This window comes from Molossus molossus, unplaced genomic scaffold, assembly GCF_014108415.1.
Source record: "Molossus molossus isolate mMolMol1 unplaced genomic scaffold, mMolMol1.p scaffold_m16_p_28, whole genome shotgun sequence".
Taxonomy (NCBI): Eukaryota; Metazoa; Chordata; class Mammalia; order Chiroptera; family Molossidae; genus Molossus; species Molossus molossus.
The window spans coordinates 1,012,041-1,036,791 of record NW_023425364.1 but is presented as its reverse complement, the minus strand read 5'-3'; the positions used below and the strand labels follow the sequence as shown (position 1 = coordinate 1,036,791).

Sequence of the window (24,751 nt, the reverse complement as noted above, 5' to 3'; positions counted from 1 at the left end):
TCAAACAAACAAGACCCAAATTATTTTCTACAATAAACACATTAAATATAAAGACACGTACATATTGAAAGGAAAGGAAAGGATGGCGAAAGGTATACTCTGCTAACACTGGTCCAAAGAGAGTGTAAGTAGCCATATGAATTTCCAACAGAGCAGACTTCAGACCAAGGAAATGTATCAGGGCTAAAGAAGGGCATTATATCGTGATAGACGAATCCATTATCCAACTAGATATAACTATCTTTAATGTGTATGGGCCTAACGAAGAACAAAAATAGGTGAGGCAGAAATTGTTAGAACTTTGCCCTGGCTGGTTTAGCTCAGCAGTTAGAGCGTTGGCCTGTGGACTAAAGGGACACGGGTTTGATTCCTGCTCAAGGGCATGTGCCTGGGTTGCAGGTTCGATCCCCAGCCCACTGGGTCCATATGGGAGATAACCAATGGATGTGTCTCTCTCACATAGATGTTCTCCCCCTCCCTCCCTCCCTCCCTTCCACTCTATCTACAAAATCAATGGGAAAATATCCTTGGGTGAGTATTTTAAAAAATTATTAGAACTGCAAGGAGAAATAGATGAGTCCATTATTATAGTTGGAGACTCCAGCACCCCTCTATCAAAAATGGCCAGACTTGCCCTGGCCGGTTTTGCTCAGTGGTTAGAGCATGGACCCGCAGTCCAGAGAGACCTGGGTTTGGTTCCTGCTAAGGGCACATACCTCGGTTGCAGTTTGTCCCCGCCCCACTCGCGGTCATGTGGGTGGCAGCCAGTCAATGTGTCTCTTTCACATCGATGTTTCTTTCTCTCTCTTTTTCTTTCTCTCTCCCTGTCGTTCTATGCAAAAATGTCCTCGGTTGAGGATTAAACAAAACAAATGGCCAGACTTAAAAATAAGCACATTTCCTGGCCATTGAGCAATGGTTAGAGCATCATCCCACACACCAAAGGGTTGCAGGTTTGATTTCTGGTCAAGGGCACGTACCTGGGTTGGAGGTTCAATCCCCAGCCCACTGGGTCCATATGAAGGAGGCATGTGAAGGAGGCAACTGATCGATGTTTCTCTCTCACTTCATGTTTTTCTCTCTCTCTCTTCCTCCTTTCCACTCTCTCTGAATCAATGGAAAAAAATATCCTCTGGTGAAGATGAACAAAGATGATGATAACAACAACAACAACAACAATAAAAAGACATTGTTGAACTCAACAACACTATCTGAATATAACTGATATCTAAAGATTACTTTATTTGACAGCAGCAGAGTACACATTTCTTTCAAGCTCACATGGGACATTCACCAAGACTGACCACTTTCTCTAGTACACTGCTGGTGGGAATGCAGACTGGTGCAGCCACTATGGAAAACAACATGGTGTTACCTCAAAAAATTAAAAATTGAATTGCCATTTGACCCAGTGATCCCACTTTTAGGAATATACCCTAAGAAGCCTGAAACACCAATCAGAAAGAATATATGTACCCCCATGTTTGTAGCAGCACTGTTTAGAATAGCTAAGATCTGGAAATAGCCCAGTAGACAAATGGATAAAAAAAAGCTGTGGTACATATACACAACGGAGTACTATGCAGCTGTAAGAAAGAAAGATGTTTTATCCTTTGAGACAACATGGAGGGACCTGGAAAGTATTATCCTAAGTGAAACAAGCCAAACAGAAAAAGACAAGTATCATATGATCTCACTTATGTGTGGAATATAATGCACATAACAGTCTGAGGAATGGGGTAGTCCCAGAGAGGTGGAAGTGGGGTACAGACTGACAATCCCCAGAAGAGGGTGGGGGGGGGAGACAAACCACAGAACTTATATGCATGTATGCATGAACAATGGACATGGACAACAAAGCTGGGGACAGGGCGGGGAGGGGGAAGGGGTGAATCAGTGGGGGGAAAAGGAGAAACATCTGTAACAAAAATAAATTAATAAAAAAAAAAAGAAGTACAAATTGGCAGTTACAAAATAACCACAGAGATATTAAGTACATCATAGAATATAATCAATAATATTATAATATCTATGTATGATGTCAGGTGGGTACTAGACTTACTGGGGATCACATCATGAGTTACACATAATTGTGTAACTACTATGTTGTACACCTGAAACTAATATAATATTAAATGTCAACTGTCATTGAAAATAAAACAAAGTCTATATTGCCCAAAGCAAAAAAAAAAAAAAAAAAACCCACTTTCTGTGCTGTAATACACACTTAACAAATTAAGGAAAATCCAAAATTATTTGGTGGTTAAACAACACACTTCTCTCTCTTTTTTCATTCTGGAATGTAAAGCTCTTTTCAACTAATGTCAAACCAAGTATAAAGTATACTTCACATACAATATTGTATTAGTTTCTGAACAACACACTTCCAAATAACACGTGGGTCAAAGAAGGATCACAACAGAAAACTTAAAATATCTGGAATAAAAATGAAAATACAATTTATCAACATGTATGGGATGCAGCAAAAGTAGTGCTTAGAGGGCAATTGATAACAATGAATGAATATACTAAAAAAGAATAAAAATTCAAAACCAATGATTGAAGCTTCCACCTTAGGAAACTAGAAAAAGAAGAGCAAATTCATTCCAATGTAAGTAGGAGAAAAGAAATAATAAAAATTAGAGCAAAAATCAATGAAATTGAAAACAAGAAATCAAATAGAGAAAAACAACAAAATCAAAAGTTGGTTCTTTGAAAAAAGCAATAAAATCAATAAGCCTCTAGCCAGACTAAATAAAAAAAAAGAGTCAAATCACTAATATTAGACATAAAAGAAGAAATATCACTATAGCTCCTTGGAAGTTAAAATAATAATAAAGGAATACTATGAACAACTCTGCCCACAAATTTGATAACCTAGCTAAAAATGGACCAATTCCTTAAAAGATACAATTAGCCAAACTCACACAAGAATAAATAGACAATATGAATAGGCCTAGACAGAGGGCCCCTGATTTACAGTGGTTTGATCTGTGATTGTTTTACTTGACATTAATAAAGCGATGCATGTGCAGTAGAAACCATGTTGGAATCCTTATCTTTTCCTGGACTAGCAGTATGTGGTGTGATACTCTCGTAATGCTGGGCAGTGGCAGCGAGCCACAGCTCCCGGTCAGCCACAGTCACGGGAGTAAAGAATCTACTCTGCAGAATAGTATTAAAATGCACTTTTGACTTTATAATATTTTCAACTCAACAATGGGTTAGTCTGGATATAACCCCATGGTAAGTCAAGGAGCATTCATTATCTATTAAATAAATTAAATCAATAATGAATAACTTTCCAAAACAGAAAGCACCAGGCCCAGATGGGTTTATTTGTGAATTCTACCAAACATTTAAGAAAGAGATCATACCAATTCTTTACAATCTCTTTTGGGAGATAGACATAGGGAATACTTCCCAACATATCTGTTATTAACATAGATGTAAAATTCCTCAACAAAATATTAGCAAGTTGAATCCAACAATGTATAAAAAAAGTTAGCCCTGGCCAGTTTGGCTCAGTGGTTGGAGCATCAGCCTGTTCGGTTCCTGCTGGGGGCATGTGCCTCGGTTGCGGTTTGTTCCCCACCCTGGTTGGGTTGTGAGGGGAGCAGCCACTTGATGTGTCCCTTTCGTGTCAATGTTTCTCTCCCTCTCCCTCTCCCTCTCCCTCTCCCTCCCACTCTATCTAAAAAAAAAAAAAAGTTATAAACCATGAGCAAGTGGGATTTATCTCAGGCATATAAGGCTGGTTGTACATTTGAAAATCAATTAGTGTAATTTATATCAACAGGCTAAAGATGGAAACTCATGTGATCATATCAATATATGCAGAAAAGCATTTGATAAAATCCAATACCTATCATGATTTTAAAAAACAACAAAAACTATCAGCAGCCCTGGCCAGTGTGGCTCAGTTGGCTGAGCATTGTCCTGTGCACTGAGAGGTCACCAGTTTGATTCCCGGTCAGGGCACATGCCCAGGTTGCGGGCTTGATCCCTGGTAGGGTGCATGGAGGAGGCAGCTGATTGATATTTCTGTCTCTCATCAATGTTTTCTTCTCTCTCTCTACCTCTCCCTTCCTCTCTCTAAAATCAATAATAAAAATGTATTATAAAAAGCTATCAGCAAACTAGGAATAGAAACTTTCTCAATTTGATAAAGAAAATCTACAAACAACCTACAGCTAACATCATATTTAATAGTGAGAAACTAGATGCTTTCCTGCTAAGATCTGCAGCAAGGCAAGGATGTCCTCTTTCTCTACTCCTTTTCAACATTGTATTAGAAGTCCTGGCTAATGAAATAAGACAAGAAAAGGAAATAAGAAATATACAGATCATGAAAGAAGAAATAAAACTGTCTTTGCAGATGACATGACCATCTATGTAGAAATCTGAGAAAGCTGACAAAAAACAAAGCACCTCCTGAGATTTATAGGCAAGGCTGCAAGACACAAGGTTAATATATAAGAGTCCATTGCTTTCCTATACCATCAATAAACAAGTAAATTTTAAATGGAAAAAAAAAAAAAACCATTTATATTAGCACCCACAAAGTGAAATACTCATATATAAATATAACAAAATATGTACAAAATCTATATGAGGAAAACTGCATAACCCTTATGAATAATAACGGAGAGATATTTCATGTTCATGGATAGAAAGACAATATCGTCAAGATGTCAATTCTTCCCAACTTGATCTATAGATTCAATCCAATCCAGTCAAAATCCCAGTGGTTTATTTTGTGGATATTAACAAACTGATATTAAAGTTTATGTGGAAAGGCAAGAAAACAAAAACAAAACACACACACACACAAATAGAATAGCCAGTACAATATTAAATGAGAACAAAATTGGAGGATAATGCTACTGACAAGCATCAAAAGCAATACGATGAAACAAAGATAGCGTTTTCAACAAATGTGGTACATCGACATGCCTAAAAAAAAAAAAAAAAAAAAAGTCTATACACAGCCCTGCCTGTGTTGTTCAGTGGTTGAGCATCAACCCATGCACCAAGAGGCTGTCAGTTTGATTCCTGGTCAGGGCACATGCCCAGGTTCTGGGCACGATCCCCAGTAGGGGAGCATGCAGGAGGCAGCTAATCAATATTCTCTCTCATGGATGTTTCTCTCTCTCTCTCTCTCTAAAATCAATAAAGAAAAAAAAATTTTAAGTTTATACACAGACCTTACACATCTTACACCTTTCACAAAAAATTAACTCAAAATAGATCATAGACCTAAATGCAAAAAAACAAAACTATAAAACTCTTAGAAGATAACATAGGAGAAAACCTAGATGACCTTGGTTATGGCGATGACTTTTTAGATAGAATACCAAAGGCACAATTCATGAAATAAATAATTCATCACAGGGATGTAAAGTACAGCACAGGGAATATAATCGATAATATTGTAATAACTATGTATGGTGCCAAATGGGTACTAGATTTATTGGGGGGATCACTTCATAAATTATGTCTAACCACTATTCTATACACCTGAAGCTAATATAAAATAATATTGAATGTCAACTGTAATTGGCAAAAAATTCATAAGATGGACTTCTTTAAAATTAAAAAGTTTTGCTCTGCAAATTACATTGTCAAGAGAATGAGAAGACAAGCCACAGACTGGGAGAATATATTTGCAAAAGATATAACTGATAGAATACGGTGACCCAGGATATATAAAGATTTCTTGAAACACAACAACAGGAAAATAGCCTGATTGAAAAATGGGCCAAAGACCCGGACAGCCGTCTCACCACCGAAGCTAAACCGACAGCAGCTAAGCATACAAAGGATGCTCAACGTCATATGTTCATCAGGGAAATGCAAACTAAAACAGTGAGAGACCACTCACATTTATTAGAACGGCCTGAATCCAGGGCACAGTGACGGCCAGCGCTGGCAAGGGTGTGGACAGACAGGACCCTCACGGGCTGCCGTGGGAGCTCAACCAGCTCCAGCCACTGTGGGAGACAGTTTGGCGGTTTCTCATAAAACTGGACATCCTCTTAGCGTGAGCTCCTTGGTATTTACCCAAGTGAATTACAAACTTATGTTCACACAAAAACCTGCACAAGGATGTTTATAACAGCTTTATTCATAGTTGCCAAAACTTGGCAAGTAAGATGTCCTTAAACAGGTGAATGGATAAGTAAACGGGTCCATCCGGACAATGGAATATTATTCGGCGCTAAAAAGAAATGAGCCATCTGAAGCCATGGAAAGACACGGAGGAAATGCAAATGTATATTTCTAAGTCAAGCCAATCTGAAAAGGCTGCGTGTTATGCGATTCCAAACATATGGCATCCGGAAAAGGCAACTATGGCAACAGCAGAATGAGCCATGGCTGCCAGGGTTTGGACAGGCAGGACACAGAGGGCTTTCAGGGCAGTGAAACCTCCGTGGTGGACGCGCGTTATTACAGGCACACCTCAGCAATGCTGCAGGTTCCGTCCAGGCCACCGAGGTCAGGCGAGTTGAAATCCTTTTGCTCTGGAGGGCTTTGCCTTCAGTTTGTAGAAACACAGCATTGTGAAGTGCAATAAAGCAAACCAAGTACGCTGGATACATTTGTCCAAACCCACAGAATGTGCGGCACCAAAAGGGAACCTAACGTGAACTGTGACTTAGAGTGATGATAGTGTGTCATTGCGGGTTCATCGCATGCAGCAAGTTTACCACTCAGGATGTCAGTCATGGGGGGAGCTGTACATGTTTGGGAACAGGAGGTATTTGGGGATTCTCTGTACTTCTGCTGTGAACCCAAAACTGCTCTAAAAAAGAAACTGTTTTAGACACTTCTCCCGAGAAGACATACAAGTGGACAGCAGATATATGAAAAGATGCTCAACTTCATGAGCTATAAGGAAAATGAAAATCAAGACCACAGCAAGATACCACCTCACACCTTTTGGGATGACTGTTATCGACAAGACGAGAGATAACAGGTATTGAGAGGTTGGGGAGAAAAGGGAACCCTCATTCACTGCTGGTGGGAATGTAAATTGGTAAACCCTCTATGGAAAAGAGTATGGGGGCCCTGGCCAGTTTGGCTCAGCGGTTAGAGCGTCAGCCTGGGGACCAGAGTCACAGGTTCGATTCTGGTCAAAGGCATGGACCTTGGTTACAGTTCGGTCCCCGGCCCTCATCAGGGTCATGTTGGAGGCAGCCAGTCAATGTGTCTCTGTCACATCGATATTTCTCTCTCTCCTCTACTCTATCTGAAGATAAATGGAAAAAATGTATCCTTGGGTGAGATTTTATAAAAAAAAGACTATGGATGGATGGTGCTTTAAAAAAATTAGGACTAGAGCCATCACATAACCCAGCAATCCCTCTTCTGAGTATCTACCTGACATTTTGAAAACATTTGTTCATAAAGATACACATGCCCCTATGTTCACGGCAGCATCATTCACGGTGGCCCAGACACGGAGACACCAAAGTGGTTTTTGATGGGTAACTGAATAAAGACGACGTATGTATACACAGCCAGCGGAACACTGCTCAGCCATAAGAAAAGGTGAAATCCTGTCATTTGTGACCACATGGAGAGATTCTGAAAATATCATGCTAAGCAAAATAAGTCAAGTGGAAAAAAACAAGAACCATATGATTTTACTCGTATGTAGGATATAAAGCAGAAAGAACAAAGGAACAAGCAAACAAACAAACAAAAAAACTGCATGGACCCAAACAGCATGGCGGTTACTGGAGGGAAAAGCGGGAGGGGAGCATGAGGGCAAAGGGGGCCAAATGTGCGGTGACGGAAGGAGACTTGACTGGGTGGTGGGCACACCGTGCCGTGTGCAAGGATGTACCACAGAACTGTGCACTTGAAACTCACAGAGCATGGTAACCGACGTCACCCCAGTGAATTCAATAAAATAAAAAGAAGTAAGGTCTGTTTTTAAAAAGCACCGCTTCGTGTCCCTTCACAATTAGTCCCTTCCTCTCCCCCTCCCCCACCAGCTTGCGGAGTGTGGCTGGTGTGGGTGAGCCTCTGACGTGTTGTTCTGACATGTTCTTCCTGGCAGCTTGGCCATTTTCCAGAGTGTCGTATCAACGGAGTCATGCCGTACGTAGCCTTGTGTCTGACTTGCACGTAGCGTGGGACTCGAAGGCCCACCCGCGCCATGGCATGTACCAGTAGTGCATTTCGGGCGACGGCTCGGTGGCATTCTACCCCGTGGCTGTACCACATGGCCTGTCCGTTCGCCAGTCTGTGGACAGGTTGTCTCCAGCTTTCGGCGTCTGTGAATAAAGTGCCCGTAAACACTGGTGTCCACATCTTTGGGTACACAACTGCCATGGGGTGGCTGGTGTGTGTTTGACTTACACAGTTATAAGCAGCAATCAAACTGTTCTTGAAAGTGGCGGTCCCATCTCGCCTTGCCACCAGCACGTCATATCCACTCAGGGTCGTCAGTCTTTCTGTTTTCACTGTTCCCCTCGGGTCCTCGTGAGCTCATTGTGGCTTTCACTTGCGTGCTTGTTCGTTGATGAAGTGTTCACATTTTGGACTAATTTCTCACTGGGTGGTTTATCTTCTTAGTATTGAGCTGTGGGAGCCCTTTATATATTCTAGATAAAAATTCTTTACCAGACAATGTGTTTTTCAGACACTTTCTTCCCACCTGTGGCTTGTCTTTCCATTTTCTTAACCGTATCTTTCAGAGAGCAGCATTTATAGTTCTAGTTTTTATAGTTAGGTTATTATCCTATTTGAGTTTATCTTTATATATGGTAGGAGTCAAAAGTAGAGGGTTTTGTGGGGTCTTTTCCCCTGTGGATGACCAGCTGTTCTCTTGCTTAAAGTAGCCTGGCATCTCTGTGTCTGTTTCTTAAACATATTCTGTTCCTTTGATCTAAATATCTATCCTTATGTGAATACCACACTGTCATGGTTACTGTAATTTTATTGTAAATCACATAATTTCTGTAGTAATTCTTTTGAGTTCTCCAACTTTATTCTTCATTTAAAAATTGTTTTTGTGCCTTGGCCAGTTTGGCTCAGCAGTTAGAGCATTGGCCCGTGGACCAATGGGTTGCAGGTTCAATTCCGGCCACAGGCATGTTCTGCAGTTGCAATTTGTCCCCAGCCCTGGGTTGGGGTCATGCGGGAGGCAGCCACTCGATGTGTCCCTCTCACATCGATGTTTCTCTCCCTCTCTCTGTTGCTCTCTCTCCATCCCACTCTATCTGAACAAAAATGGAAAAATGTCCTCAGGTGAAGATAAGGAAAAAAAAAACTTGTTCTGACTATCCTGGGTCCTTTGTATTTCTATATAAATTTTAGAATCAGCTTTTCAGTTTCTATAAGAAGCTGGGACTGGGTGGGGGGGTCACATCGCAATACCGAATCTTCTGATCCATGAGCATTTATGCATTTTCATGTATTTATGTCTCACAATATTTCTCTCAGCAGTGACTTGTAGTTTCTAGTATACAGGTCTTGCACATATTTTGTTAAATTTATCCATATTTCATGCATTTTTGCATAGAGGTTTTTAAAATTCTTCTTTATTTTTATTTTTATTAAAAAATTTTTTTTCCTTTATTGATTTTAGAGATAGAGGAAGGGAGAGGAAGAGAGAGAAGGAAAAATCAATGAGAACATCGACTGGCTGCCTCCTGCATGCCCCCCACTGGGGATCAGGCCCACAACCTGGGCCTGTGCCCTGACTGGGAATCGAACCCGGGACCTCTTGGAGCATGCATTGACGCTCAACCACTGAGCCACACCATCCAGACTAAATTCTTTATTTTTTAAATGTTTAAAGATTGTGGTAACATATACATAACATAAAGTTTACCATCGTAACAATTTCTAAGCGTATAGTCAGCTCATCTCACATTCTGGGCTCTCGTAAACTGTACTGTTCCGTTTCAGTGTCCAGCTGTACAGAAATACTGGTGTGCTCTGCGTCTGACCTTGCATCCTGCTACTCTGCTAAACGTGTTGGTTCTAGTAGCTTTTTAAAAAATGTTTATTTATTTATTTTTGTTACAGATGTTTCTCCTTTTTCTCCCATTGACACCCTTCCCCCAGTCCCCCCCGCCCCCAGCATCATTGTCTATATCCTTGGTTATGCGTGCGTGCATATAGGTTCTGTGGTTTATCTCTTCCCACTCCCCCTCCGCCTCTTCTGAAGTTTGTCAGTCTGAACCCTACTTTTACATCTCTGGGTCTGTTTTGTTCCTCAACTTATTTTGTTCATTATATTCCACAAAATAAGTGAGATCATATGATACTTGTCTTTCTCTGACTGGTTTGTTTCACTCAGGTAATACTCTCCAGGTCCCTCCATGTCATCTCAAAGGATAAGAGATCTTTCTTTCTTACAGCTGCATAGTACTCCATTGTGTATATGTACCACAGCTTTTTTATCCATTCATCTACTGATGGACACTTGGGTTGTTTCCAGATCTTAGCTATTGTAAATAGTGCTGCTATGAACATAGGGGTGCATATATTCTTTCTGATTGGTGTTTCATGCTTCTTGGGGTATATTCCTAGAAGTGGGATCACTGGGTCAAAGGGCAGTTCAATTTTTAATTTTTTGAGGTAACACCATGTTGTTTTCCATAGTGGCTGCACCAGTCTGCATTACCACCAGCAGTGTACTAGAGTCCCCTTTTCTCCACACCCTCGCCAACACTTGTTGTTTGATGATTTGTTGATGGCGGCCATTCTGACAGGTGTGAGGTGATACCTCATTGTTGTTTTAATTTGCATCTCTCTGATGATTAGTGATGTTGAGCATTTCTTCATATGCCTCTTGGCCATTTGTATGTCCTGTTTGGAGAGGTGTCTATTTAGTTCCTCTGCTCATTTAATTGGGTTCTTTGTCTTCCTTTTGTTGAGCTGTATGAGCACTCTATGTATTTTGGAAATTAGCCCTTATCTACTGTATCGTTGCCAATTCTGTCTGGTAGCTTCTGCATCTCCTTGGGGGCTATCGAAGTTCTGCTATAATGATAACGCTGACTGAGTTCTCAGTGTGCCGGTGTCACTCTGAGTATCCTACACAGACTCTGTTTTCTGTAACCACCCCAACCATGCTCTGGGGACACGGGTCTGGGAGCTGGGAGACCTGTCCGAGGTCTTGCAGCTCACGCAGCACCACCCCAGAGAGGAGGGTGAGGCCAGAAGCCAGCGCCTGTGTCCAGAGGCCATGCACTGAGCACATTCCGTCTGCTGGGTGCCGTGCCAGGACTCGTGTCTCTGCCCATCGACTCCCCAAGGGACCCCTTGAAGGGGCACCGCTGTCACCCATCTCCCCGCGCCGGCTGGAGCCACTCGCAAGGGGACTCCATGATGACAAGCCTGCTCAGGAGAAGTGGCCACACGAGGTTTTGGCCTGCACCTGGGGCTGGGGGGTGGCACGCAGCAGGGGGCGCAGGTGACGGCTCAGGGGTGCAGGGCTGCAAGGCAGGGCATGGTGGGGGCTGGAGGTGCCAGCCGACGTTCACGGGACTTTGCCCCTCACCGAACCCCTCTGAGCGTCTATCTGTGCAGAAGCTGTTCACCACTTGACCCTTGAAAGATGTAAAACTACCGCGTCGTTTTCCCAAGCAAAACCGTGTTTAGAGCTATTCCACTGGGTGGGCAGAGCAGTTACAGACACTGGGCATGCGGTGGGGACAGGGGGACAGGGCAGAGCAGTGCAGGTGCTGGGTGTGCGGTGGGGATGGGGGACGGGGGACAGGGCAGAGCAGATGCTGGGCGTGTGGTGGGGACAGGGGGACAGAGCAGTGTATGCACTGGAGGTGCAATGGGGACAGGGGCCGTCCTATGAGGAAGCTGCATCTGAACCCCGCTGGGCTCCAGACCCCTTGGAAGTATCTGTCCGGAGTCCCCTGGCCTTGTCTACAGACAGCTGGGGACACCTGCCTCCATAGATTCTGGACTTGTGGTGACGTTTGGGGAACCCAGACTGGGCCACCTTACGGCCAGCAGATCACTGTGAGGCCACCCTGTGACCTTGGCCCTGAGGTCTTCAGGGTCAACATCCTCTCCAGGGCAGGGCTGGCCCGATCCGCCCTGTCCCTTCTGATCATGTTTGTTTTTGGTTTGTTTGGTCATTCAGCAAGTACCCACGGAGGCACGGCCCCAACCTCAGGGGACTGACTGGCCTGTGGGGCAGAGAGGTGTGAAACCGGTCATTATGCAGACAGACACGCCTGACCTCCGCCGGAGGACCATTGGCATTGGCCCGATAGGGCGGCTGAGGACTGGCAGCTGCCCAAGGCGCGTGCTCGTGGGGAAGGAGCGACCCAGTCAGAGGGCCGTCCTCATGGTGCTGGCCAAGTGGGAACAGGCATAATAGCAGAGGAAGTAAAAGAAGGGGACAGAAAGGGAGGGGACAGGGAGTGGGAGCCAGGACAGGGGCAGGGGCTCTGAGCTGTGCCCCTGGCTCGGGCAGCTCCTGGCAGGACCCTGCTGTGGGGTCCCCCCTGGCCTTCCCACGGGGCTGGCAAGGCGCCCTGTCAGCCTTACCTTCATGCCCCACACGGGGAGCCGGTCGGGAGGCCTTGCCTGGGACCCCGCCCAGGAGCTGTGTCCTCAGAGCCGCTGAGGTTTAGAGAAAAGGACTCTGACTGCTCCACCGAGTCACAGCCTAGCAGGGCCCGTGGCTCAGGCGCTCGTTTGCCGACACAGGGGCAGAAACAGAGTCGGAAGGACATGGGGTGAGGTGGTGGCTCTGCAGGAAGGGCCCTTGTCTGTCTCCCGGCTCCCTCAGGATGCTGGCAGGTAGCACGCCACAGCCTGGCTGCAGGGAGGTGGGAGGGTTCCCCCAGACCACACCCCCAGGGAAGTGGGGACACCGGACAGCCTGCCAGCAGCCCAGCCTACTCCCATCGCCCCTACTTCCTCCCAAGGCACCTGCCCCTTCTGCCCTGGCACCTCGCCCACAGAATCCCTTTGTCCCACCGGGCTGGAGGGGTGGCCGGCTGCATGGCCCGGCGAGTTGTTTCCATGTGCCTGTGGTCTCTGTCCTGCTCCTGTGTCCGGGGCTGCGCCGTGCGCGGTGCCAGGGTTCACGGTGTGTGGTGTGGCGCTGGTTGGCAGGCACAGGCTCTCCCTCTTGTCGAGGTGCTGTGCGGGGTCAGAGTGGAGGTGGGCGGTCTGGGTCTGAGCAAGGACGCCCATGCTTTCCCCTGCTGTGCTGTGGACAAGTCACACCATCGTACGGAGTGTGTTTCCTCCGCTGCAAGGGGCTCCTCACGCCTCCACTGCTCAGCCCTTGGCCCTGGGGAAAGCCCGTCTGTGCCCAGGCTCTCGGTGCCCGGCTCTCCGGCTGTGCTCAGCTCTCCGGCTGTGCTGGCTCTCCGGCTGTGCCCAGCTGTGCCCGGCTCTCCGGCTGTGCCCAGCTGTGCCCGGCTCTCCGGCTGTTCCGGCTCTCCGGCTGTGCCCAGCTGTGCCCGGTTCTCCGGCTGTGCCCAGCTGTGCCCAGCTCTCCGGCTGTTCCGGCTCTCCGGCTGTGCCCAGCTGTGCCCGGCGCTCCGGCTGTTCCGGCTCTCCGTCTGTGCCCAGCTGTGCCCGGCTCTCCGGCTGTGCTCAGCTCTCCGGCTGTGCTGGCTCTCCGGCTGTGCCCAGCTGTGCCCAGCTCTCCGGCTGTTCCGGCTCTCCGGCTGTGCCCAGCTGTGCCCGGCTCTCCGGCTGTTCCGGCTCTCCGCCTGTGCCCAGCTGTGCCCAGCTCTCCGGCTGTTCCGGCTCTCCGCCTGTGCCCAGCTGTGCCCGGCTCTCCGGCTGTTCCGGCTCTCCGCCTGTGCCCAGCTGTGCCCGGCTCTCCGGCTGTTCCGGCTCTCCGCCTGTGCCCAGCTGTGCCCGGCTCTCCGGCTGTTCCGGCTCTCCGCCTGTGCCCAGCTGTGCCCGGCTCTCCGGCTGTTCCGGCTCTCTGCCTGTGCCCAGCTGTGCCCGGCTCTCCGGCTGTTCCGGCTCTCTGCCTGTGCCCAGCTGTGCCCGGCTCTGCGGCTGTGTCCGCCTCTCTGGCTGTGCCCAGGCTGATGGCGCTGTCTTCTTCTCTTCCTGCTCACGCTGCAGTATGCCTGGGTGGAGAAGCACCTCGGCCCCGGTTTCCTGGACCATGTGGTGCTGACTAGAGACAAGACCGTGATCTCTGCCGACCTGCTCATAGATGACCGGCCAGACATCACAGGCAAGTGGCCGGCGGCAGGTAAGGATTGGGGACAGATGGGAGTGGGGCTGGGCCTCGTGGCCCCTGTCCTGAGGGGCCCCCCACTTAGTCATCAGGTGTGTGTCAGGTGTCCAGCCTGGAGCCCAGCACTGAGCCTCTCCCCGTTGGGAAGACGAGTTCTTCTCCACGTCTGGCCTGGGGCTGGGCGAAGGGGGTCCCAGCCCCCAGCAGAACCCACTGGCTGGCCTTGGGTGAGTCCCCCATACCTGGAAACGGCCTTCCTCATTTAATGAAGGCCCAGCTCTGGCTTCCCAATGTTTGTTCTCAGCAGAAGAACGCCCCCCCCCCATTTCCTAAAAGCCATCTGAACGGAACCTGATACATAAAACAGGAAAGCAGGGTATAATGTCCCAGTTGGAGCTGGTTTGGGAGCTGGACTTGCCCTTCACCCGGCTGTAAAGGAGAGGGGACAGTTAGTGGTACATCTGACTAAAAGGTGGGTGGGAGGCCTTCAGGCACGGCTGAACCCAGGCGTCTCATCATCAGCCAGAATTCAGTGTCTTTGCCTCCGTGCCCGGCGGGCTCCCTCCCGGTGAGCCTTCGTCGTTTCAGGGCTGCCTCACTCCTCTGGTCTCCTGGGCGGTCAAATGCAGAACATGCCCCCCTGATGGCATTTGAGCTGGTTTGGGAGACTAGTCACTGTTTCCAGAGGAAGGAGCCACGGTGCGCCCACCCCTGCCCACCCCCCAGCAGCCAGTTCCTTAAGGAGAGTCAGGGCACAGTGCCGGCGGGGACCGTGACCTCGCCGGTGCCAAAGACCCGACCTCTGTCTCCAGCCACGGGAAGCAGGGAAGAGGCAGGGGGAGCTGGGGCCAGGCCGTAGCCCAAGGGGCAGTGCCAGTGCAGACCATGGGCATTCGGACTGGAGCTGGGGCTGGGGCCTGCGGGCATGGTGAGCAGCTGGTGAGCCTTGGAGCCGGTGCCGGCCAGTGGAGGGTGCCTGCCGGCCGGAGAGGGCGGGCAGGGCGTCTGCAGGCAGAGCCTGACAGTGCCCCGCTGCGCTGGGTGGGCCTGTGGAGCAGGTGCTAGCGCTGTGCTCACAGAGGCTGAGCCTCCCAGGGGCAGCGGACTGTGAGCCTCGGGGACGGGTCCCAGGCAGCCCCTCCAGCTCAGACGTCACACTGACCGCTGCTTCCCCCACAGGGGCAGAGCCCAACCCCAGCTGGGAGCACGTGCTCTTCACCGCCTGCCACAACCGGCACGTCCAGCTGCTGCCCCCCCGCCGCAGGCTGCACGGCTGGACAGACCACTGGAGGGCCCTTCTGGACAGCAAGCGGCCCCGCTGAGCGGGCTGCCTCGGGGCTCCCTGTCAGGGCCCAGGCCCACTGCACGTCCCTCCTCTCAGTCCTGCCAGGCCTTACACTGACCTCAGGGCAGGACTGGCCGTGGGCACTGGGCCAGACCACGCAGCCAGGCCATGCAGGCTGACCTCAGGCCCTGGCCAGGCGGCCAGGGCCAGGGCCCCAGACAAGGGAGGGGCCAGGGCATTGTTCCAGGAACCAGCAACCCTCACCCTCTCTCTGGGGAGACCCTTTTCCCCAGCTCTGTGGCCCATCAGTGAGGGAGCCGGCTGCTGCTGGTCTGAGGGGCGATGGGCAGGACCAGGCAGGGATGACCACTCACACTCACAGGGTCCCTTCCCCCACTCTGCTTTCGACCGGCTCAGGGGCCTCTGCACCTCACCCCGTCCCGCTCAGGGACCCTGCACCTCACCCCGTCCCACTCGGGGGCCTCTGCACCTCACCCCGTCCCGCTCGGGGGCCCTGCACCTCACCCCGTCCCGCTCGGGGGCCTCTGCACCTCACCGCGTCCCGCTCAGGGGCCCTGCACCTCACCCCGTCCCGCTCAGGGGCCCTGCACCTCACCCCGTCCCGCTCGGGGGCCTCTGCACCTCACCCCGTCCCGCTCGGGGGCCTCTGCACCTCACCCCGTCCCGCTCAGGGGGCCTGCACCTCACCCCGTCCCGCTCAGGGGCCTCTGCACCTCACCCCGTCCCGCTCGGGGGCCCTGCACCTCACCCCGTCCCGCTCGGGGGCCTCTGCACCTCACCCCGTCCCGCTCGGGGGCCTCTGCACCTCACCCCGTCCCGCTCGGGGGCCTCTGCACCTCACCCCGTCCCGCTCAGGGGCCCTGCACCTCACCCCGTCCCGCTCGGGGGCCTCTGCACCTCACCCCGTCCCGCTCAGGGGCCTCTGCACCTCACCCCGTCCGGCTCAGGGGCCTCTGCACCTCACCCCCGTCCCGCTCAGGGCCCTGCACCTCACCCCGTCCCGCTCAGGGGCCTCTGCACCTCACCCCGTCCCGCTCAGGGGCCTCTGCACCTCACCCCGTCCGGCTCAGGGGCCTCTGCACCTCACCCCGTCCCGCTCAGGGGCCTCTGCACCTCACCCCGTCCCGCTCAGGGGCCTCTGCACCTCACCCCGTCCCGCTCAGGGGGCACAGAGCGTCATGAGGCTGGAATGTTTGCTGAAGGCACGAAAAATAAATCCTTTTCAGGTATTGTTTGAGACTGTGGCCTGCCTAGCTCCCACCCCCAGATCCTCGGCATCTGCCCCCGACACCAGCCACACACCTTGTGAGTTGTCCCCCTGCATTGAGAAGGTGAGGAGGACACAGCTCCCCTGCCCCCTCATTGGGCACCACGAGGGCCAAGCAGGGATGAGCCCCCCAACCCTACACCCACACTGACGGCTATGTTTAGCAGGTGCCTTCTCCCCAGGCCCGCCTCTGGTCCTCCTGGGCCCACAGTTCCGAGCGGGACTCTCACCCTCTGCTCTGCACCCGGGGCTGAGCTCCTGCAGGACGCCAAGAGCCAAGAGCCAAGAGTGCAGGGGCAGGCCCATGTCAGAGTCTCGGTTTTGTTCCTTCTTTTCCTGCCGAGAGAGAAGGGAGAGGGAAAAACATTGAGGAGAAGGCGAAACACCGATTGGCCGCCTCCTGCACGCCCCCTACTAGGGATGGAGCCGAAACCCGGGCCTGTGCCCCGACCGGGAATCGAATGGGCGACCTCCTGGTGCCCGGGAAGATGCCCAACCACTGAGCCACACCGGCTGGGGCAGTTTTTGTGCCTTTTAACCTCCTGGAACGTGGCCGCTTGAACAACCATCACCCCACACTTTCTTGAGAGTCTCAGGGGCCTCCCTTTTCCGCTCCTCCTCCCCTGCCCTCGCAGGGAACCCCTACTTTGTCACTTTCAGCCCTCTGCGACAGGCACCCCGGAGCTGCCCAGGGGCAGGGCAGGCAACAGCAAAGAGGACCAGCTCCAGGGCCAGGGCTGGCGGAGCGTCTTGCCTTTCGGGCTCTCCAGGCCTCAGGAGCCTGGGCTGGGTCACCCCAAATTAGGAAGAAAGGACTCTTGGCTTGGCCAGAAGCAGTCCCCCTCCAGGGCTGGCTTTGTCCCTTGGGGCAGCGTGGGGGCTCGGCAGGTTGGTCCCGACAGGAGTGTACTTGGAGCTGCATCATGTGGCCAGAGGCCGCGGCCCACGCAGGGCAGTCAGAGTCCTGGCCACCCTGGCCTGAGGCCCTGGGAGGAAGCAGCGCCTGGGTGAGCTGGCCCCCCGGCCGCCCTGCCCACACGAGGACACAGCTGCCAGGGGCCGGAGGCAGTGGCTGGCGGCTGGTACCTTCTGCCCCCCCCTTGCTCCTCCACCCCTGTCGCCAGCGCTGCGCGTCCCGCCCGTCCGCCTTCCTTGCCCTGTTTTTGAAGCGCCCCCCCACCCCCATGGGGCATAGTCAGGTCTAGACTGTCCGGGATCCCCGAGACCCCAGCTCTGGACTGTCCGGAGCACAGCAGACGCCGGCAGCCCCGTCCCGGACTTGGCCTTTGCGTGGGAGGGGCTGTGGCCTCCGCGCAGCCAGGCTTCCGTCTTGGCGTCACGTCTTCCCTGCCCTGGGCACAGTTTCCTCTGGGGCTTGTTCCAACATCACAACCACCACCGTTTCCTTAGCGCTCTGACCGCGGACCCACGCCTGATGGTCCCTCCCACCGAGCGGACGGGGCGTGGGCCTGGCTGAAGGCGCCGGCAGCGCACCAGGATTTTAGCCAGGAGGCCGCACCCTGGCAACTCTGACCACTAACCCAGAATCCCCTCGCAGCGGTTCTCAACCTGAGGGTCGTGACCCCTTTGGGGGTGGAAGGACCCTTTCACAGGGGTCGCCTAAGACATAACAGTAGCAAGATTACAGTTATGAAGTAGCAACAAAAATAATTTTAAGGTCGGGGGTCACCACAACATGAGGAGCTGTATTAAAGGGTGGCGGCATCAGGAAGGTTGAGAACCACGGGTAAATGGTCTCACCTGGGCTGGGCCTCCCCGTGAAGGTGGGTATTTGGGGCCCAGCCTGCAGTAGAAACTAGGGGACAGGTGGGAAAGAGGCCAGAGCAGAGTGATCCCCGAAACCAGAGGTCTGGCTGACGTGGCCTCTCTGACTCCCTGAGGCTGGGTGGAGGGGTGGACGTATGATGGGGACAACGATGCTTTGTAACCCCCCCCCCCCCCGTCACCAGGGTCCCTCCCTGCAACACCTTGGTCACCCTGAGGGAAGGTGGCACAGGTACTGGCTGGAACAGAAAGCCTGCTGGCAGAGGAAGGAGGAGGGGACGGCTTGGGGGAGTCCCCCCGGAGAGAACCTGGGCTCTGGTGCTGGGACAAGACGCCTCTGCTAGGGTGAGGATGAGCCAGGTCCCTGGGAGGTGCCCCCCACATTGGCCCCTCCCCAAAGTGCGTGTGAGAGGGTGTGAGAAGGGATAAAGTCAAGGAGAAACCCCAGCAGGGGAGCTGTGAGCTGATGGTCCCGAAGTGTGACCCGAGGGTGCCCCCTGTTGGCACTGAAGGGAAAGGATTCAGAGTCCCGGCAGCCTGTGGAGCTGGGCAAGGACGCTGGCCCAGAGCTCGGGAGATGGCCACCTGACAGGCAAAGTGAGCAGGGGCCGAGGGCCGCAGAGGGCCCCCCGGGACGGGGCCGAGGGCCGCAGAGGGCCCCCAGGGATGGGCCGAGGGAGCACCATTCCTCACCTCTGCGGCAGGACCTGGCAGAGAAAGGTAGGGCAGAGGCCGCACCCAAAACTGGGCCATGTGACCAACCACAAGGGGGGTCCTGGATGCAGATGTCCCCATGGCAGGGACAGAAATGAGGGAGACCCTCCAGGGGATGACGACTTTGAACTAGGTGCTTCCAGAAAGAGTGAGTTAGAGACCAAAGGAAACCATTTTAGGGGGAAAGAACGTCTGTTCTGACAATTGAAACAATACCGTAGTGACAAGTTGAGTGGCCAGGTGTAGTTCATAACAAACTCATATCCACATCTGAGTTTACCCCAGGAGTCTAGTCCTTTCTGCAACCTGCCCAGAAAGCCGGGGCTCAGAGAGGTTCATCGAGGAGCCCCAGGCTACCCAGCGGGGATTGGAACTCCGCCCTCAGCCTGGAGGAAAGGTCCAGAGGGCAGCTGGGCAGTGGGACGATTGCACAGGGAGCTGGGGGGCCGTTTCTGCCCCCAGTTGCTGCAGGACCTCAGCAAAGCCACGTCTCTGAGCCCGTTTGCAGAGCCTGTCAGCTGCCACGTCTTATGAAAACGCAGGGGACCGGTGGTGCCTGCCGCACGGCGCAGCTGCAGTTCACGCTTATGGACACAGGGTGGCGCCAGATGACTGGTCTGGCTGACCGCCGCCTCCCTGGGGCCCCAGACCAGACCTCCCTGTTGTGGTCCCAGCCCGCTGTTCCCAAGCACGTCTGTGACCCCCGTACGTTCTGGAAACTTCTGTGGGCAGAGAGGGCCTGGACTGCATGCAGAGGAAAACGGGGCTAATGGACAAAACCCATCGGCCTTAACTCCCCCCTAAAAGTGGGGGCACTTCAGGCTCAGGCACAGGCCGGGAGGCACCAGGTGGGAGGGTGCAGGCCCGAGAGCCCTCCGGGTCCCTGTTCACAGAGATCCATTGCGTGGGTCCCAGGCATGCGTCCTGCCTCCCTCCCCCTCCGGGCAGTCCGTGCAAACCAGAGGGCAGACTTGCTTGACTGGCAGTGTTCCCAGGGACCTTTCACATCCTCCCTGCCAGTGCCCAGGGGTCTGGCCTGGGGACAGCAGCTGCTCTGCTGGGCAGTGCTGAGCTGGGCTTTGCAATCTGTCCCATCACTGCTGCCGGGAGACCGTCCCTCCCTCCTTGGCCAGGCTGTGCACAGTCATGCCGTCCCTGCCCTGGCCCCGACCCTAAGCGAGGCATACTGTCCTCTGCTCCACTCTCCCACCTGCCTCGCCCAGCCTTCCCCCAGGCTCCTCCTAGACCTCCCAGGACCTCCCTCAGGCCCCCTCCTCAGCTCGAAGCTGGGCCCCCAACTCCACGCCCAGGCCTGGGCAGGCGCCTCCGCTGGGGAGTGGGAACAGATGGGAGAGAGGGGGATGGGCCACATTACTGAGCATGTGCTAGACTTGTCGTCATGGCACGAACCTTCTTACCTTTTCACATCATCAGATTAAAGCTGAGCCCAGGGGGACTTCCGGTCAAGATGGCGGGTAGGTAAACGCGGTATCTGTCCCCCGACAACCACATCAAAGTTACAACTAAACTACAGAACAACCATCATTCAAAACCGCCTGAAATCAAGCTGAATGGAAGTCCTACAACTACGGAATTAAAGAAGCAGCCACATCCAGACTGGTAGGAGGGGCGGACGGGCTGGTCCCCACCCAAGTGTGGCAGATAAAAATCAGGAGGACACCTCATCTGGGACTGTCCTCCCTGGGGACTGAAGGGCCCCTGTCCCACACCAGGTGCCCCGCTCAGGGTTCCAGTTCCAGGAAGAGAATCCCCATAACTTCTGGCTGGAAAAACCAGCGGGAACTGAGGCTCAGGGAGGCTGAGGCGGCTGGAGCCCCAGGCAGCTCCTTAAAGGGCCCGCGCACGGACTTATCGGACTCTCTCCCTCTAAGCTCAGAGGGGAGGCAGCCCGAGGGGCGCCAGAGACATACAGGGAAGAACTGAGCTGTTTGGCACTGGAGCGAGGGCTGGAGAGGGGGCTTTCTCCACGACAAACGTGCTGTCAGAAACCTTTGTTCCTTTGGTGAGCCCTTCCGGGGGGGGGGGGGGGGCAGACAGAAGCCATATCTGGGACTCCAGCAACCTGGCTCACACTGGTAGCCCCGCCCTGGTGACTCCCTGAGGCCCCGCCCTGCCCCACCCAACTTTCAGGCCCACCCAAGCTGTTGCCACTTGCTTAACCATAGGATTGGCCTGACTTGGATCCTGCTTCAGGTTTTTCCTAAATTCTTTCAAACGAGCAGCATCTGGTCTCAGCTAGCCCCATACCTCTCGTTAAGTAATACATAGAAACAAACACAGGGAGGCAGCCAAAATGAGGAGACAAAGAAACAGGTCCCAAATGAAAGAACAGAACAAAACCCCAAGAAAATAACTAAGCGAAATGGAGATAAGTAACCTTGCTGAGTTCAAAATACTGCTTATAAGGATGCTCAGTGAACTTAGTGAGAACCTCAGTGAACTTAGTGAGGGCCTCAAGAGCATAAAAAAGGACCAGTCAGAAATCATGGATGCACAGTTAGAATTGAAGGAGGCATTAACTGAAGTAAAGAATAATTTACACAGCTTCAATAATAGAGTACGTAAATCCAAGGAGCAAACCATCGATTTGGAATATAAGGAAGCAAAAAATGCCCAATCAGAACAGCAAAAAGAAAAAAGAATCCAAAAAAATGAGGATACTGTAAGGAGCCTCTGGGACAACTTCAAGCGTGCCAACATTCGCATCTTGGGGGTGCCCGAAGGAGAAGAGCGAGAACAAGAAATCGAAAACCTGTTTGAAACAATAATGGCAGAAAACTTTCCTAACTTGGTGAAGGAAACAGACATACAAGTCCAGGAAGCACAGAGAGTCCCAAACAAGATGAACCCCAAGAGGCCCACACCAAGACACATCATCATCAAAATGCAAAAGGTTCAAGACAAAGAGAGAATCTTAAAAGCAGCAAGAGAAAGGCAGCTAGTTACCTACAAGGGAGTTCCCATTAGGCTGTCAGCTGATTTCTCAAAAGAAACTTTGCAGGCCAGAAGGGAGTGGCAAGAAATATTCAGAGTGATGAAAAGCAAGAAGCTACAACCAAGATTACTCTATCCTGCAAAGCTGTCATTTAGAATCGATGGACATATAAAGACTTCCCCAGACAAGAAAAGTTAAAGGAGTTCATCACCACCAAACCGTTATTATATGAAATGATGAAGGGTCTTTTTGAAGAAAAAGCTAAAAAATATGAACAAACAAAATGGCAATGAATACATATCTATCAACAATGGAATCTACAAACAAAATGAACAGGTAGAACAGAAACATTCTCATAGATACAGGGAACATTTTGTTGGTTGCCAGTTGGGAGGGGGGTTGGGGGAATGGGTGAAAAAGGTGAAGGGATTAAGAAGCACAAATTCATTGCTAGACTGACAAACCTCAAAGGGAAAGGGGTTGGGGGGTGGGAAGAAATAAACCAAAGAACTTATATGCATAACCAATGGACACAGACAACAGTGTGGGAAAAGGCGGGAGGGGGGCAGGAGTAGGGAGGAGGGGGTCAATGGGGGAAAAATGTGGAACATCTGTAATACATTTTACATCCAACAATATTTTTTTAAAAAGCTGAGCCCAGGGCCCAGCTTCAGTTGGCCTTTCGTCACTCAAACTGCCTAAGGCTCAGAGATGAGGAAGCCCAGAAGCACACAGGAATGGGGTCCAGTATGGGGCTGGATTTCACCGAAGACTCCCCCATCACCCCAGTCCCAACCACAAGAAGAAGAGAGCCAACTGTCTTACAGTGGAAGGCGGCTGGGCCTGATGATGAACAATCATGGGAGGGCAGCTCCGGCAAAACGTCACAGGACAGAGGCCCTGGAGGGGTGGGTCTGGGGACCAGAGAGAATCATTGTTTAGGGTACCGAGGTAGGAGCCAGCGGGTGAGCTGGACCTTTTCCACAGCACACATGTGCACACACACATGCGTGCACGCACACACACACACACCCCTGGACCAAGCAGAGAACCCCTGCACTGGGGAGAGTGGGGAGAGGAGTGTGGGTGCCAGGGCTCAGGAGACAGACAGTACCCTAGAAGGGAGAACGGGGAGCCCCAGCACAGAACCTTAGGGCTTGTCTGCTCCCCACAGTGAGTGGAGGCAGGCCGCGGGGCACAGATTTGATAACCTGCAGCTAAGTGAACCTCAGATACCAAGCTGAGCCCCATGACTGATGCGCCTCAAACTCCTAAACCGGGGAACTGACACCCGGGGAAAGGGAGTTCACGTTGTCAGAATGAGAATTTAGAGCCAACGTGACACAATATCGGACCCTCAGAAAGACCAGCTGGAGAATTTGGGAAATTGAATCTGGTCCCTGGGGCCACAGAAAGCAGCCAGTGTGCTGAGTAGCAGAAATGCACAGGGCTGGGAGCGTTGCCGGAGGAGGCGGACACGCCCCCCTCTCCCCAGGACACGTCCGCCCGGCACAGAATACAGAGACGGAGGACACAGCTGCGCCAGTCCAGATGGAGACAACACAGGCAAGGAATTTCCGGGAGCTGAGACAGAAGATGCCCCAGAGTCTGATTAAAGAGACACCAGACCTGGCCAGTTTGGCTCAGTGGTTAGAGCATTGGCCCGCAGTCCAGAGAGGCCCAGGTTCGGTTCCCACTGTATCTCAGTTGTAGTTTGTCTCCGGCCCTGGTTGGGGTCACGTGGGTGGCAGCCACTCAACGTGTCTCTCTCACATCGATGTTTCTCTCTCTCTTCCTCCCTCTCTCCCTCCTGCTCTATCTGATGATAAATGCAAAAATGTCCTCGGGTGAGGATTTAAAAAATAAAAAAAATAAAGAGACACCAGTGCATGCCCGGCTGGTGTGGCTCAGTGGTTGAGCATCAACCCTGCACCAGGAGGTCACCAGTTCGATTCCCAGGTCAGGGCACATGCCCAGGTTGTGGGCCCGATCCCCAGTGGGGGGCATGCAGGAGGCAGCCAATCAATGTTCTCTCTCATGGATGTTTCTGCCTCTCTCTCCCTCTCCCTTCCTCTCTCTCTAAAATCAATAAAGAAAATAATAATAATAATAATAAAAATTTAAATACAAATAAATAAATAAAGCAGCCAGACAGGAAGAAAGAGAAAGCAGGTGTCCATCACCCTCCTGAGAGGTAAAGCACCCTCTTGAAAACATGGAGGGCTTCCTGGAGGAGGCAACCCCAAGGTAGCTGGCCTGCTCTGACCCACGGGGGGCTTCTGATACGTTCCGCTTGGACACCAGGGGCCCAGCCCTTCCCTTCCAGCAGGGGCACCTGCTGGAAGCAGCCTAGGAAGGGGCCAGGCAGCAGCTCTGCCCAGAGACACTGGTTCACTCACCAGGCTCTGCGCTTCCCTGAGCTCTGCGGCTTCTCCAGCCTGCCTTGGGCAGCTCCCCTTCCAGCCCAGGGGACGGCTGAGGAAAACATTTAAAAAGACACAAAATTAGCCCTGGCCAGTCTGG

General features: G+C 51.9%; 1 protein-coding gene across 1 annotated transcript in view; it reads left to right on the top strand.

Annotated features, from left to right (window-relative positions):
• Positions 1-15,522, top strand: part of NT5M (5',3'-nucleotidase, mitochondrial) — a 62,096-nt gene extending 46,574 nt beyond the window's left edge. Inside the window, exons 4-5 of the mRNA XM_036278437.1 lie at positions 14,083-14,197; positions 15,380-15,522. Coding sequence (XP_036134330.1) covers positions 14,083-14,197; positions 15,380-15,522 — 258 coding nt within the window. The remainder of the gene's footprint in view (positions 1-14,082; positions 14,198-15,379) is intronic.
• The last annotated feature ends 9,229 nt before the right edge of the window (positions 15,523-24,751 follow it).